This window comes from Ranitomeya variabilis, chromosome 2 (assembly GCF_051348905.1).
Source record: "Ranitomeya variabilis isolate aRanVar5 chromosome 2, aRanVar5.hap1, whole genome shotgun sequence".
Taxonomy (NCBI): Eukaryota; Metazoa; Chordata; class Amphibia; order Anura; family Dendrobatidae; genus Ranitomeya; species Ranitomeya variabilis.
In genome coordinates, this window is record NC_135233.1 from 410,404,831 (window position 1) to 410,417,283 (window position 12,453).

General features: G+C 47.2%; 1 protein-coding gene across 3 annotated transcripts in view; it reads right to left on the bottom strand.

Annotated features, from left to right (window-relative positions):
• Positions 1–12,453, bottom strand: part of SYTL4 (synaptotagmin like 4) — a 262,603-nt gene that overhangs the window by 123,933 nt on the left and 126,217 nt on the right. For all 3 annotated transcript variants that reach the window (XM_077286536.1, XM_077286534.1, XM_077286535.1), the window contains exons 5-6: positions 4,177–4,288; positions 3,800–3,916 (exon numbers count right to left, since the gene is read on the bottom strand). In XM_077286536.1, the coding sequence (XP_077142651.1) occupies positions 3,800–3,916; positions 4,177–4,288 (229 nt within the window). The remainder of the gene's footprint in view (positions 1–3,799; positions 3,917–4,176; positions 4,289–12,453) is intronic.

Below are 12,453 nucleotides of genomic sequence, written 5' to 3' on the forward strand. Positions count from 1 at the left end.
AGATCTCAGCCCCATTGAGCTGTTGTGGGAGCAGCTTGACCGTATGGTGCGCAAAAAGTGCCCAACAAGCCACACCAACTTATGGGAGGGGCTTCTGGAAGAATGGGGGGAAATTTCTCCAGATTACCTTAGCAAATTAACTGCTAAAATGCCAAAGGTCTGCAATGCTGGAATTGCTGCAAAGGGAGCATTCTTTGACGAAAGCAAAGTTTAAAGGGAACCTGTCACCCCCAAATTCGAAGGTGAGCCAAGCCCACCGGCATCAGGGGCTTATCTACAGCATTCTGTAATGCTGTAGATCAGCCCCAGATGTATCCTGAAAGATGAGAAAAAGAGGTTAGATTATACTCACCCTGGGGTGGTCCCGCTGCGGTCTGGTCCGATAGGCATCACGGTCCGGTCCGGGGCTTCCCATCTTCTTACGATGACGTCCTCTTCTTGTATTCACACTGCGGCTCCGGGGTACTTTGTCTGCCCTGTTGAGGGCAGAGCAAAGTACTGCAGTGCGCAGGCGCCGGGAAAGGTCAGAGGCCCAGCACCAGCGCACTGCAGTACTTTGCTCTGCCCTCAACAGGGCAGACAAAGTACGCCTGCGCCGGACCTGCAGCGATGAAGACAAGAAAAGGACGTCATCCTATGAAGATGGGAGGCCCCAGACTGGACCGCGACGCCCATAGGATCTGACCGCCCCCCCAGGTGAGTATAACCTAACCTCTTTTTCTCATCCTTCAGGATACATCGGGGGCTTATCTAAAGCATTACAGAATGCTGTAGATAAGCCCCTGATGCTGGTGGGCTTAGCTCCCTTTCGATTTGGGGGTGACAGGTTCGCTTTAAAAGAGAAAATTATTATTTCAAATAAAAATCTTTTTCTCTAACCTTGTCTGTGTGGGCTAGATTTTCAATTCATTTGGCAACTCATTTGATTAATAAAAGTATGAGTTTTCATGGAAAACACAAAATTGTCTGGGTAACCCTAAACTTTGGAACCATAGTGTATTTCCGTACTGTTGGTGGTTCTGGTTATGTCTTTCAGTACTGATTGTGGTTGTGAAGCTGTGTTAATGTGCTGTTATTGGTTCTGATTCTGTACGTATATTCCACTCCTTAACTTCTTAGATAACTTGATACCTGGCTATGTTAATGAAGTATTGTGCAATCTGACAAGTTAAGTCTATATTTGTGTTCATTCATTTAAAATGAAGCACTGTAGCCAAAAGCATGTAATATACTCACTGTCAGAATTTGGCTACAAGAACTGGTTCCAGCGATCATCATGTAACCACTCACACGTGATTTTCATACTTCCGGTCATGTGCCAACTATTTTCTCATCATTGAGAGAAGCTGGGTGTAGTTTTATATATACACCGTATATACTCGAGTATAAGCCGAGAATTTCAGCCCATTTTTTTAGGCTGAAATTGCCCCTCTGCTTATTCCCAGGGGTCGGCAGGGGAGGGGGAGCGGCAGCTGTCTAGTCATACTCACCTGCTCCTGGCGCGGTCCCTGCACGTCCCTGGTTCTCCTGGCGCTGACAGCTTCTTCCTGTATTGAGCGGTCACATGGTACCACTCATTACAGTAATGAATATGGACTCGACTCCACTCCCGGGTGGAGCCGCATATTCATTATTGTAATGAGCAGTACCATGTGACCGCTCAACGCTGGAAGAGCTGTCAGCGCCCTGAGAACCAGGGATGTGCAGGGACTGCGCCAAGAGCAGGTGAGTATGACGGGGCAGTGCGCGATATTCACCAGTCCCCCGTTCCACCGTTGGGTGCCGCTCCGTCTTCCGCGTCCTCTGCAGTGACGCTCAGGTCAGATGACGCGATCAGTGTGCGCGCCACCCTCTGCCTGAACAGTCAGTGCAGAGAACATGGAAGCCTCAGCGTCGCCCAGCGGTGGAACGCAGCAGGTGACTATAGCAAGTGCCGGGGGCCTGAGCGACGAGAGGTGAGTGAGTATGTCATTTTTTTTTTTTATCACAGCAACAGCATATGGGGCATAATAGTCTATGGAGCATCTTATGGGGGCCATAATCAGCATTTGTGGAGCATTATACGGTGCAAATATCTCTATAGAGCATCTTATGGGGCCACAATCAGCATTTGTGCAGCATTATATGGGGCAAATATCTCTATGGAGCATCTTATGGGGCCATAATCAGCATTTGTGGAGCATTATACGGGGCAAATGTGTCTATGGAGTATCTTACGGGGGCCATAATCAGCATTTGTGCAGCATTATACGGGCAAATATTTCTATGGAGCATCTTATGGGGCCATAATCAGCATTTGTGCAGCATTATACGGGGCAAATATTTCTATGGAGCATCTTATGGGGCCATAATCAGCATTTGTGCAGCATTATACGGGGCAAATATTTATATGGAGCATCTTATGGGGCCATAATCAGCATTTGTGGAGCATTATACGAAGCAAATGTGTCTATGGAGCATCTTATGGGGCCATAATCAGCATTTGTGCAGCATTATATGGGGCAAATATCTCTATGGAGCATCTTATGGGGCCATAATCAGCATTTGTGGAGCATTATATGGGGCAAATATCTCTATGGAGCACGTTATGGGGCCATAATCAGCATTTGTGCAGCATTATATGGGGCAAATGTGTCTATGGAGCATCTTACGGGGGCCATAATCAGCATTTGTGCAGCATTATACGGTGCCAATATCTCTATGGAGCATCTTATGGGGCCATAATCAGCATTTGTGCAGCATTATATGGGGCAAATATCTCTATGGAGCATCTTATGGGGGCCATAATCAGCAATTGTGGACCATTATACGAGGCAAATGTGTCTATGGAGCATCTTATGGAGGCCATGATCAGCATTTGTGGAGCATTATATGGGGCAAATGTGTCTATGGAGCATCTTACGGGGGCCATAATCAGCATTTGTGCAGCATTATACGGGCAAATATTTCTATGGAGCATCTTATGGGGCCATAATCAGCATTTGTGCAGCATTATACGGTGCCAATATCTCTATGGAGCATCTTATGGGGCCATAATCAGCATTTGTGCAGCATTATATGGGGCAAATATCTCTATGGAGCATCTTATGGAGGCCATAATCAGCAATTGTGGACCATTATACGAGGCAAATGTGTCTATGGAGCATATTATGGAGGCCATGATCAGCATTTGTGGAGCATTATACGGGGCAAATGTGTCTATGGAGCATCTTATGGGGTCGTAATCAACATTTGTGCAGCATTATATGGGGCATATTATAATATGGAGCATCTTATGGGGTCCATCATAAACTGTATGGAGCATTATATGGGGCGTATTTTGTATGGAGCATCTTATGGGGCCATCATGAACTGTATGGAGCATTATATGGGGCTCCTGATTCAATATGGATATTCAAAAACACAACCTACTGATGTCTCAATTAATATTACTTTTATTGGTATCTATTTTTATTTTTGACATTTACCAGTAGCTGCTGCATTTCCCACCCTAGGCTTATACTCTAGTCATTAAGTTTTCCCAGTTTTTTGTGGCAAAATTAAGGGGGTCGGCTTATACTCGAGTATATACGGTAATTATATAGGACGTGGTCACCTATATCATATAGACACATTTTATAGAATGTCGCCTATATTATACACACACCTATATTATACAGAACATAATCACCTATATTATATTATACAAGACAGTTCCTCATATCATTCGTTCACCTACATTTTTTAGGATAGTTCCTCATATCATATAGTAACCTATATTATATAGGATACAGTCAACTGAATTATATTGTACAGTCACCTGGATAAGGTGGGCGTGCTTTTCTTGGAGTCCATCTTGTAGCTGTTGAGGCTGATCTGCTCTGCTGATTCAGTGTCGCTTCTCTGGTCCTTTAGGTCTGGAGATCCACTCACTCTGCTGTAATACAATCAAGTCATACTTTAACCAGGGGCATATCAATAGGAGGAAGGGTTCCCCATGGTACAAGCGCCAAATGTCAGGGGTAAACAGGTTACTCTGGTTTGGTCAGCACAGGTGACTTGGTCAGGGGGTGGACAGGAGATGCTCTGAATGAAACAGTACAGACTCTCTTTCTGAGCGTTTTCACTCAGTAATTAAGTTGATAACCCTATAACTCCCTGAACCCAACACCCATTCCGATACCCCATTCTATTTACCCAGAAGTGTTTGGTCTCTCCTGTGGGCTCCTTTGCACTTTCATCGCCTTCTGATCACTTATCTGCTGTGAATATTCCAACAACGTCTGTGCCGTCGTCTCCCGTTTGTTGACTATGAACAAAATATTAATTTAAGGATCACAATTATTTTTTTTACTTCTACAGTCACCAATTCCTCATAAGTTACTGCTATATGTTTTAGGATGTAGCAGAGAAACTGTGGATTTACAATGAGCTTCCAACAAGACGACTCAGATTATAGTCAAACTAGCACTCAGCCAATCTATGAGTGGGTCACCATTGTGTGGAGTCTTCCAGAGTCCTACGAAGTAGACCACCCATGAGATCATCCATATGCCCTCTATGCCATGTGAACAATAGTTGTAGTGATAGGATAATCTGTTTAAGATTATGCTAGTCAAAAGGTGTTCTCCTACTAAAGGTACCGTCACACTCAGCGACGCTGCAGCGATATAGACAACGAGCCGATCGCTGCAGCGTCGCTGTTTAGGTCGCTGTAGAGATGTCAAACACAGCAGCTCCACAACGATGCAGGAGCGATCCTGTGACGTAACGGTGACTCACTTATCGTTCTCACAGGTCGTTAGCTCCATGTTTAACATTGCTGACATCGTTGCTTTTGCTGTCAAACACGATGATACACGCCGATCTCACGACCAAATAAAGTTCTGGACTTCTAGCTCCGACCAGCGATATCAGAGCGGGATCCAGATCGCTGCTGCGTATCAAACACATCGAGATCGCTATCCAGGACGCTGCAACGTCACGGATCGTTGTCGTTCTCGTTGTAAAGTTGCTGAGTGTCAAGGTACCTTTAGTGCAATTCAACGCACATGGGGATTTATGATTTCTAATTGTCACCCTACTCATACATATCTAGGAAGAATACCAAAGAGTTTTAGGAACAGGTTCCCTAGAATTTCCATTTTGTGGGGAATGCAAAAATATACTGTAGCAGAAGTGTCAGGAGTACAGATGAGCGGACACCTAGATGTCTGGGTTCGAACAGTTACAAGAAGTTTGGGTTCAGGTACCAGAACAGTACCCGGACCCCATTCACTTGAATGGGGGGCCCAAACATCCAGTGTTTGCCACACTGTCATGTGAATGACAGCACGGCAAGCATCACTTCTGATCGGCGGTAAAATCATCACTGCCGGTCAGCCACAGTTCCCACAGCGTCAAAAGACACGCAGCTGTTATCGGAGGTAAAAAGTTTACCTCTCGTCAATGGTGTCAGCTGATGAGACTACTGTTCCCATCAGACGACGTCTGCTATCACTAATAACAGCAAGAGCAGGCGCGACTGATAGGAGTACTCATCAGCCCGTCCTGCACTGTAAATAAATAATTTAAAAAAAAAAAACTGCATGGGTTCCTCCGTATTTTTGATAACCAGTCAGGCAAAACTCACAGCTGGGGGCTGCAACCCTCAGCTGTCAACTCCAGCAAGGCTGGTTAAAAAGAATAGTGGGGTCACCATGCCATTTTTTTATTTTCATTATTTAAATAAATAATTTTAAAAAAATCGGCATGGGGTCCCACCATTTCTGACAACTAGTCAAGCTAAGGCACACTGCTGGGGGCTGGTACTCTCAAGCTGGTAAGAGGCCATGGTTATTGTCCCCCCACCAGCCTAAAAATACCAGCCCACAGCTGCCCAGAAAAGGAACATTTATTAGATGCGCTAACTCTGGTGCTTTGCCTGGCTCTTCCCACTTGCCCTGTAGTGGTGGCAAGTGGGGTTCATATTTGTGGGGTTGATGTCACCTTTGTATTGTCAGGTGACATCAAGTTCAAAGATTTGTAATGGAGAGACATCTATAAGACACCTATCCATTACTAATCCTATATTTCCATGGTAAATAAAGACACAATAATCACAAATTTGTCCTAAACTAGGAAACCAATTTTTACTTCTATAACTTATTACTGCTGCTTGGGTTGTTTATAAACAAAGACACAGCCAGAATAAAGTATTTTATTTGAAATAAAACAAAACAAAACACAGTTTTACTTTTTTACTTAAAAATAACAAACACCGTTATACTCCCCTAACGCCCATTCCACCGAAGCCCTCGTCTCCTGTAATAAAACAAAAATAAAAAACAACAATACCCCTCACCTGTCCATCGTTCCGTCCCACACTGTAATCCATGTCTGGGGGATAAATAGTTTTCAACCAGGACGGTGCCAAGATGTGACTGTCCAGGCTGAGAACCATTGGGGAATGAGCTGCTAGAGCACATAGTCAGTGACCAGCAGTGACGTCATCGAGGTTACAGCTGCGTTCCCAGCCGGGCTGAACTGCTGTAACCGCAGTGAGATCCCCGCTAGCGCTGTGAGAAAGTCTCACGGTGCCGAGGACGGTTCATCGCAGTTCACCGGGAGAATTTCACTGCAGTGAATTTGAATACTTTGTCAATTGACAGCATGGGAACTGTGGCTTTGACCGGTGGTGATGATTTTACGGCCGATCAAAGGTTGTATATACCACGCTATCATGGACATGAAAGCGAAACAAACACCCGGAGTTCAGGGGGCCAAATCCAAACAGAAAAACGGACTTCCTGGTGAAATCTGTGTTATCTGTCCGTGACCAAAAACAGGTGTTAGGTACGGAAGCCAAACTTTACTGTTCGGGTTCGCCTAGCTCTAATCAGGAGAACGAATCAGTCCTCTATAAAGTCTTTGAGGGTATCTTATAGATATTCAAACATTAAAAGCTCAATTTAGTGACCCATGGTTTAGCTTACAAATTAGTCAACAACAGTAGAGATGAGCGAATATTTAATTGTTCAGTTCAGATTATGATCGCCGATTTGGCAATATTCACCAAACATAACCGAACACCATTCATGTCAATGGAAGACAAAAACAAACGCATAAACAACAACTTATAACGGCTACAAATGCTGCCAAAACACATCAAATGAGGGACAGACACCAGGAAAGTGGCCTCAATTCACCCACAGTACAAATTTTAGCATAGCACTGCAGCTATCAGCCAGGCATGAGGTATTGGGGTCTGGGACAGCATTTACAGCTTTCAATTGAATGTCACAGTAAGATGAGGTGGGTGAGGGATCGGTGTAGGCCTGCTGTGCTGGGAGCCCTGATAACATGTAACACCTCTACCTGCTTTCAGGCAGAGCCACACTCAGATGGAACAAATATCAGTTTCGTAGACTAGCATTGTCAGAAAAATCGAAGGATCGTAACATGGGTAGTTGAGTTCAAGGAAGTGGAGGCCTGATGGTCTCAGAGGCCTGATGGTCTCGGAGGCCTACTGCTACAGGCAACACACATGAAGGACACAACCAGGAGTGTTCACATTTCCAAAAATTATTGGCAGACACTACTAAAGTGGCATCAATTTCACCACAGTAGAAATAGTATAATAGGGACCTACAGATCTTCCACTACACCCAATCCAGCAGATGGACACCCAACCAGGAGTGTTAACATTAAAAAAAAAAAAAAATGAGGACCTGACACCACCGAAATGGAATAAATGGCACTAGAATAGAAATCGTAAAATTGGGACCGACATGGCTTCCAGCTAACAGCCAACACAGCAGATGTAGACCAACCATGACTGTTCACATTTCCAAAAAATTGTGTTAACGTCAGCAGCAGCAGCAGCCACCTCAGACACAGAAGCCAAACTAAAAATATCACAGAATACAGTTAAATGACTTTAATGCAGCACACTAAAAAGCCAATATCACCTAGTCTGTACATTCTGCATTTGGGGTGCAAAAGTCCTTGGAGATCCATGACTTGATCATCTTAATGAAAGTTAGGTGGTCTTCACTGTCAGCGGACAGCTAGCTGCGCTTATCCGTCAGGACACCACCAGCAGCTCTGAAGACACATTCTGAGAGAACGTTGGCTGATTGGCATGATAAAACCTCCAAGGCATGCTAGGCGAGCTCAGGCCACTCATCCATTTTGGAAGACCAAGATATGAAAGGGTCCAAACATTCCCTGATGGTATTGATATTCAGTTTTAGATACTCCTGCACAATCCTCTCCATTCGTTCACCACATATAAGACTTGAACTCTGTTGTGTTGGTGCACAAGCTGGACTAAAAAAAAAGTGTCAAAAGGACTCACAGAAATTGCTTCTTCCACTGCTGCTGCTAATGACTTAGCGTTGACGAATTGACGTGTCAGAGTTTGGGAGTCTAAAGCTGCGATGCGAACTGTGTGCTTCACTACGGTCTTGGGGAAAAGCTCTCTTAAGGTTTAAAAGTGTATTTCGATACTCACTCCAGCATTCACAGGTCCCTTTCGAGGGCAGAAAGCATCTGGGAAAATTTGGTTTTATAACGTGGATCTAACAGAGTGGCAACCCAATAGTAAGCAGTAATCCTAATCAAAACTATATGGGGATCATGTTGCAGATAGTGCAGCAATAAGGCACTCATATTTTGGGCTCTACCATGAGGTCCAAGTCCATGCTGTGGTGGTGGCTGGGTAACAATGATGCTCGTTTCCTCCATCCCCTCCAGCCAACCATGAACAACAGAGAGGGGGGATTGTCCTCTTCATCTGACAGTTGCTCGACCCATCTCCTCTTCCTCCTCCATTTGTTTCTCGGATCAACCTTCGATAACAGTTTGTCTGTTATCACCAACCCCCCTCGATCACAGGAATCCACCCTCCCTGGTCACCCACCTGTGTGACAACAGTCTGGAACTTGGGGACAATGTTACCCCTTCTGCATCATCCTCCGCTTCCTCCTTTTCTTCTGGGACCACCATCTCCTCCCACAGGTTATTCAAAGTCTTCTCCAGCATATAGATGACCGGAATAGTGATGCTCGTGATGGCGGCGTCAGCGCTAACCAGGGCTGGATTAAGGGTAGCCAGGGCCCCGGTCATGTGACGGGGTCATCATATACCTGAACCAGATTATTCCAGAAAAATAGTTGCTGTGTGAAACTATAACCTGTCAAACATCCATTGATCTAGTCAATTTACCCTTCAGTTAGGAAGAAAAAAAAAAACAATACTATCACCATAAGTGCCAGTATTCACAGGAGATCTGTAGTTAGTATGCAGTGTCTGTGTAGAGGTAATACAGTGATCACCGGTAACATTATACACAGGACCTCTGTATATAGTATACAGTGTATAGTGTCAGTGTATGGGTAACACTGACTCAGCAGTGACGTCTCTAGGTGAAGACCTTCATCTTTCATCCAGCACAGACCGCCATCATTTCATCCAGCCAGGACTTGTCTCTGCAGGAAATAACACAGTTATCTTGAGCTCCGCTTGCAGAACACAATACTTAATTTTTCCCAACTTCTACATTACACCACATGAAGAAAAAGAGGCGACATAGTGTCACTCTACACAGTAACAGGACCGCCCCCCCATTTAAAACAGTGTACTCAAAAAATAAAATAAATACATCACTGCAGTAATAATATCCTATGGTAATAATAATATCCCCCCATCCTGGCCCCGTGTATCTCATTCCTGGCTTCAACCATATGTTCTCCCATCCTGCCCTCATGAGTATCCATTCTGCCCCATATGATCTCCCCATCCAGCCCCATCAGTCTCCATCGTATCCATCCTGCCCCATGATCCTGCATAATCTGTCTCCAATCCTGCCCTATGTCTTTCATTCTGCCCTGTCTCCAATCATGCCCCGTATCTACATTCTGCCCATGTCTCTAGTCCTGCCCCCAGTGTGTCCAGCATCTCTGCCCCCAGTGTGTCCAGCATCTCTGCCCCCAATGTGTCCAGCATCCTGCCCCCAGTGTGTCCAGCATCCTGCCCCCAGTGTGTCCAGCATCCTGCCCCCAGTGTGTCCAGCATCTCTGCCCCCAGTGTGTCCAGCATCTCTGCCCCCAGTGTGTCCAGCATATTGCCCCCAGAGTGTCCAGCATCCTGCCCCTAGTGTGCCCAGCATATTGTCCCCAGTGTGTCCAGCATATTGCCCCCAGTGTCCAGCATCCTGCCCCCAGTGTGTCCAGCATCCTGCCCCCAGTGTGTCCAGCATCCTGCCCCCAGTGTGTCCAGCATCCTGCCCCCAGTGTGTGCAGCATCCTGCCCCCAGTGTGTCCAGCATCTCTGCCCCCAGTGTGTCCAGCATCCTGCCCCCAGTGTGTCCAGCATCCTGCCCCCAGTGTGTCCAGCATTAAGCCCCCAGTTTGTCCAGCATTCTGCCCCCAGTGTGTCCAGCATCTCTGCCCCCATTGTGTCCAGCATCCTGCCCCCAGTGTGTCCAGCATCTGCCCCCAGTGTCCAGCATCTCTGCCCGCAGTGTCTGCCCCCAGTGTCCAGCATCTCTGCCCCCACTGTCCAGCATCTCTGCCCCTACTGTCCAGCATATTGCCCCCAGAGTGTCCAGCATCCTGCCCCCAGTGTGTCCAGCATCTCTGCCACCAGTGTGTCCAGCATATTGCCATCAGTGTGTCCAGCAGATTGCCCCCAGTGTGTCCAGCATCCTGCCCAGTGTGTCCAGCATCCTGCCCACAGTGTGTCCAGCATTAAGCCCCCAGTGTGTCCAGCACTCAGCCCCCAGTGTGTCCAGCATTCAGCCCCCAGTGTCTCCAGCTTATTGCCCCCAGTGTCTCCAGCATATTGCCCCAGTGTCTCCAACATATTGCCCCCAGTGTGTCCAGCATCTCTGCCCCCAGTGTGTCCAGCATCTCTGCCCCCAGTGTGTCCAGCATTCTGGCCCGGGCCCCCCGGATTGCCATTCGCAATAAAAAAAAAACCCTCCTCACCTGTCTGCGCTCCTTCGGCGATGTTCCCTCTAGCAGCGCGCACTCGCCGGTGACTGACAATGACATCAGACGCCGGCGATGTGCACGCTGCGGCTGACTTCAGCTGCCAGCCTCCAATTGGCTGGCGGCTGTTAACTAGTGATGTGCGGGCACGTGCCCGCACGTCAATAGCGTTAAACTGCCGCAGCACCGGTAGGGGCCCGGTGAGCAGATGAGATGGGGCCTGATGTGGCCCCCCTCTGCCCACCGGGCCCATACGCCAGTCAGGGCAGTAGTGCCCTGATGGCAGCGGTCAATCTGAGCGGTTGCCCAGGGCCCCCACACCACTGGGCCCTGGGCTACCGCCCAGAATAACTTCATTATAATCCGCCACTGGCGCTAACCATCTTAGTAGCCATTTTGAAACTGTGCAAAAGGATGCAGGGGTCCGTAATCTGTGCCCACCCAGTAAACGTGACAGGCGCCACGTCCGTACTGCATTGGCTCAGGCTATATGACATGACATACTGCTTCAGGGCTCATTGCAGGTACTACAGTCACTGCAACATGTGAAGAGTGGAATTCCACCTTGTCGGCACATCGCATATCAACCTGTTAACTGGTATGGACAAAGACCTCTGTATCTATGCAAGTCGATGATCTGAGGGGTGCAAAAAGCGGAAATGAGCACACAGCTTACATGCTTTCTGGAGCAGCTCACCCAGGCTAGGATAGTGGTGCAGAAAATCCTTACCACCAGGTTGAGGATATGAGCCATGCAAGGCACATGTGTGAGCTTGCCTCGCCGTCAGGGTACCACCAGGTTCGCACCATTATTGGACACAGCCTTCCCAGGATGCAGGTTCAGAGGAGACAGCCATTGATCAAACAGCCTGGAGAGCTGTCCACAACTCTTTAGCTGTATGACTGCGATCTCCAAGGCATATCAATTTTAATACTACCTGATTGCGATGAGCCGTGGCTGCGCAGTACGAAGCTGGTGGGGATTCACTCTGCACTGTTGGAACGCGTGCCTCATTAAGGCAGAGGTTAAGGGTGCAGGTGGAGGCCCTAGAGGAGATAGAGGAGGCGGCAGAAGCAGAGGAGGAAGTGTTAAATGTAAAGGTTTGTCCTGCAAGCCTTGGGGTTTCCAAGACTTGTGGAGCAGTGCTTGTCCGCACATACACCAGAGTCACCCAGTGCCCAGTCAGCAAGATATAACGCCCTTGGCCATGCTTACTCATCCATGTGCCTGTAGTGAAATGCACCATGGCAGACAGAGATTTAGTCAAGGAACAGGTGATGTCTGCAAAATGCAGGTGTAGTGCAGGCACAGCTTTCGTAGAAAAGTAATGGCGACTGAGCAATTGGTACTGGGCAGCACGGTAGCTCAGTGGGTTAACACTACAGCTTTGCAGCGCTGGGGTCCTGGGTTCAAATCCCACCAATGACAACATCTGCAAGTTTATATGTTCTCCCCATGTTTGCGTGGGTTTCTTCCGGGTACTCCGGTTTCCTCCCACAC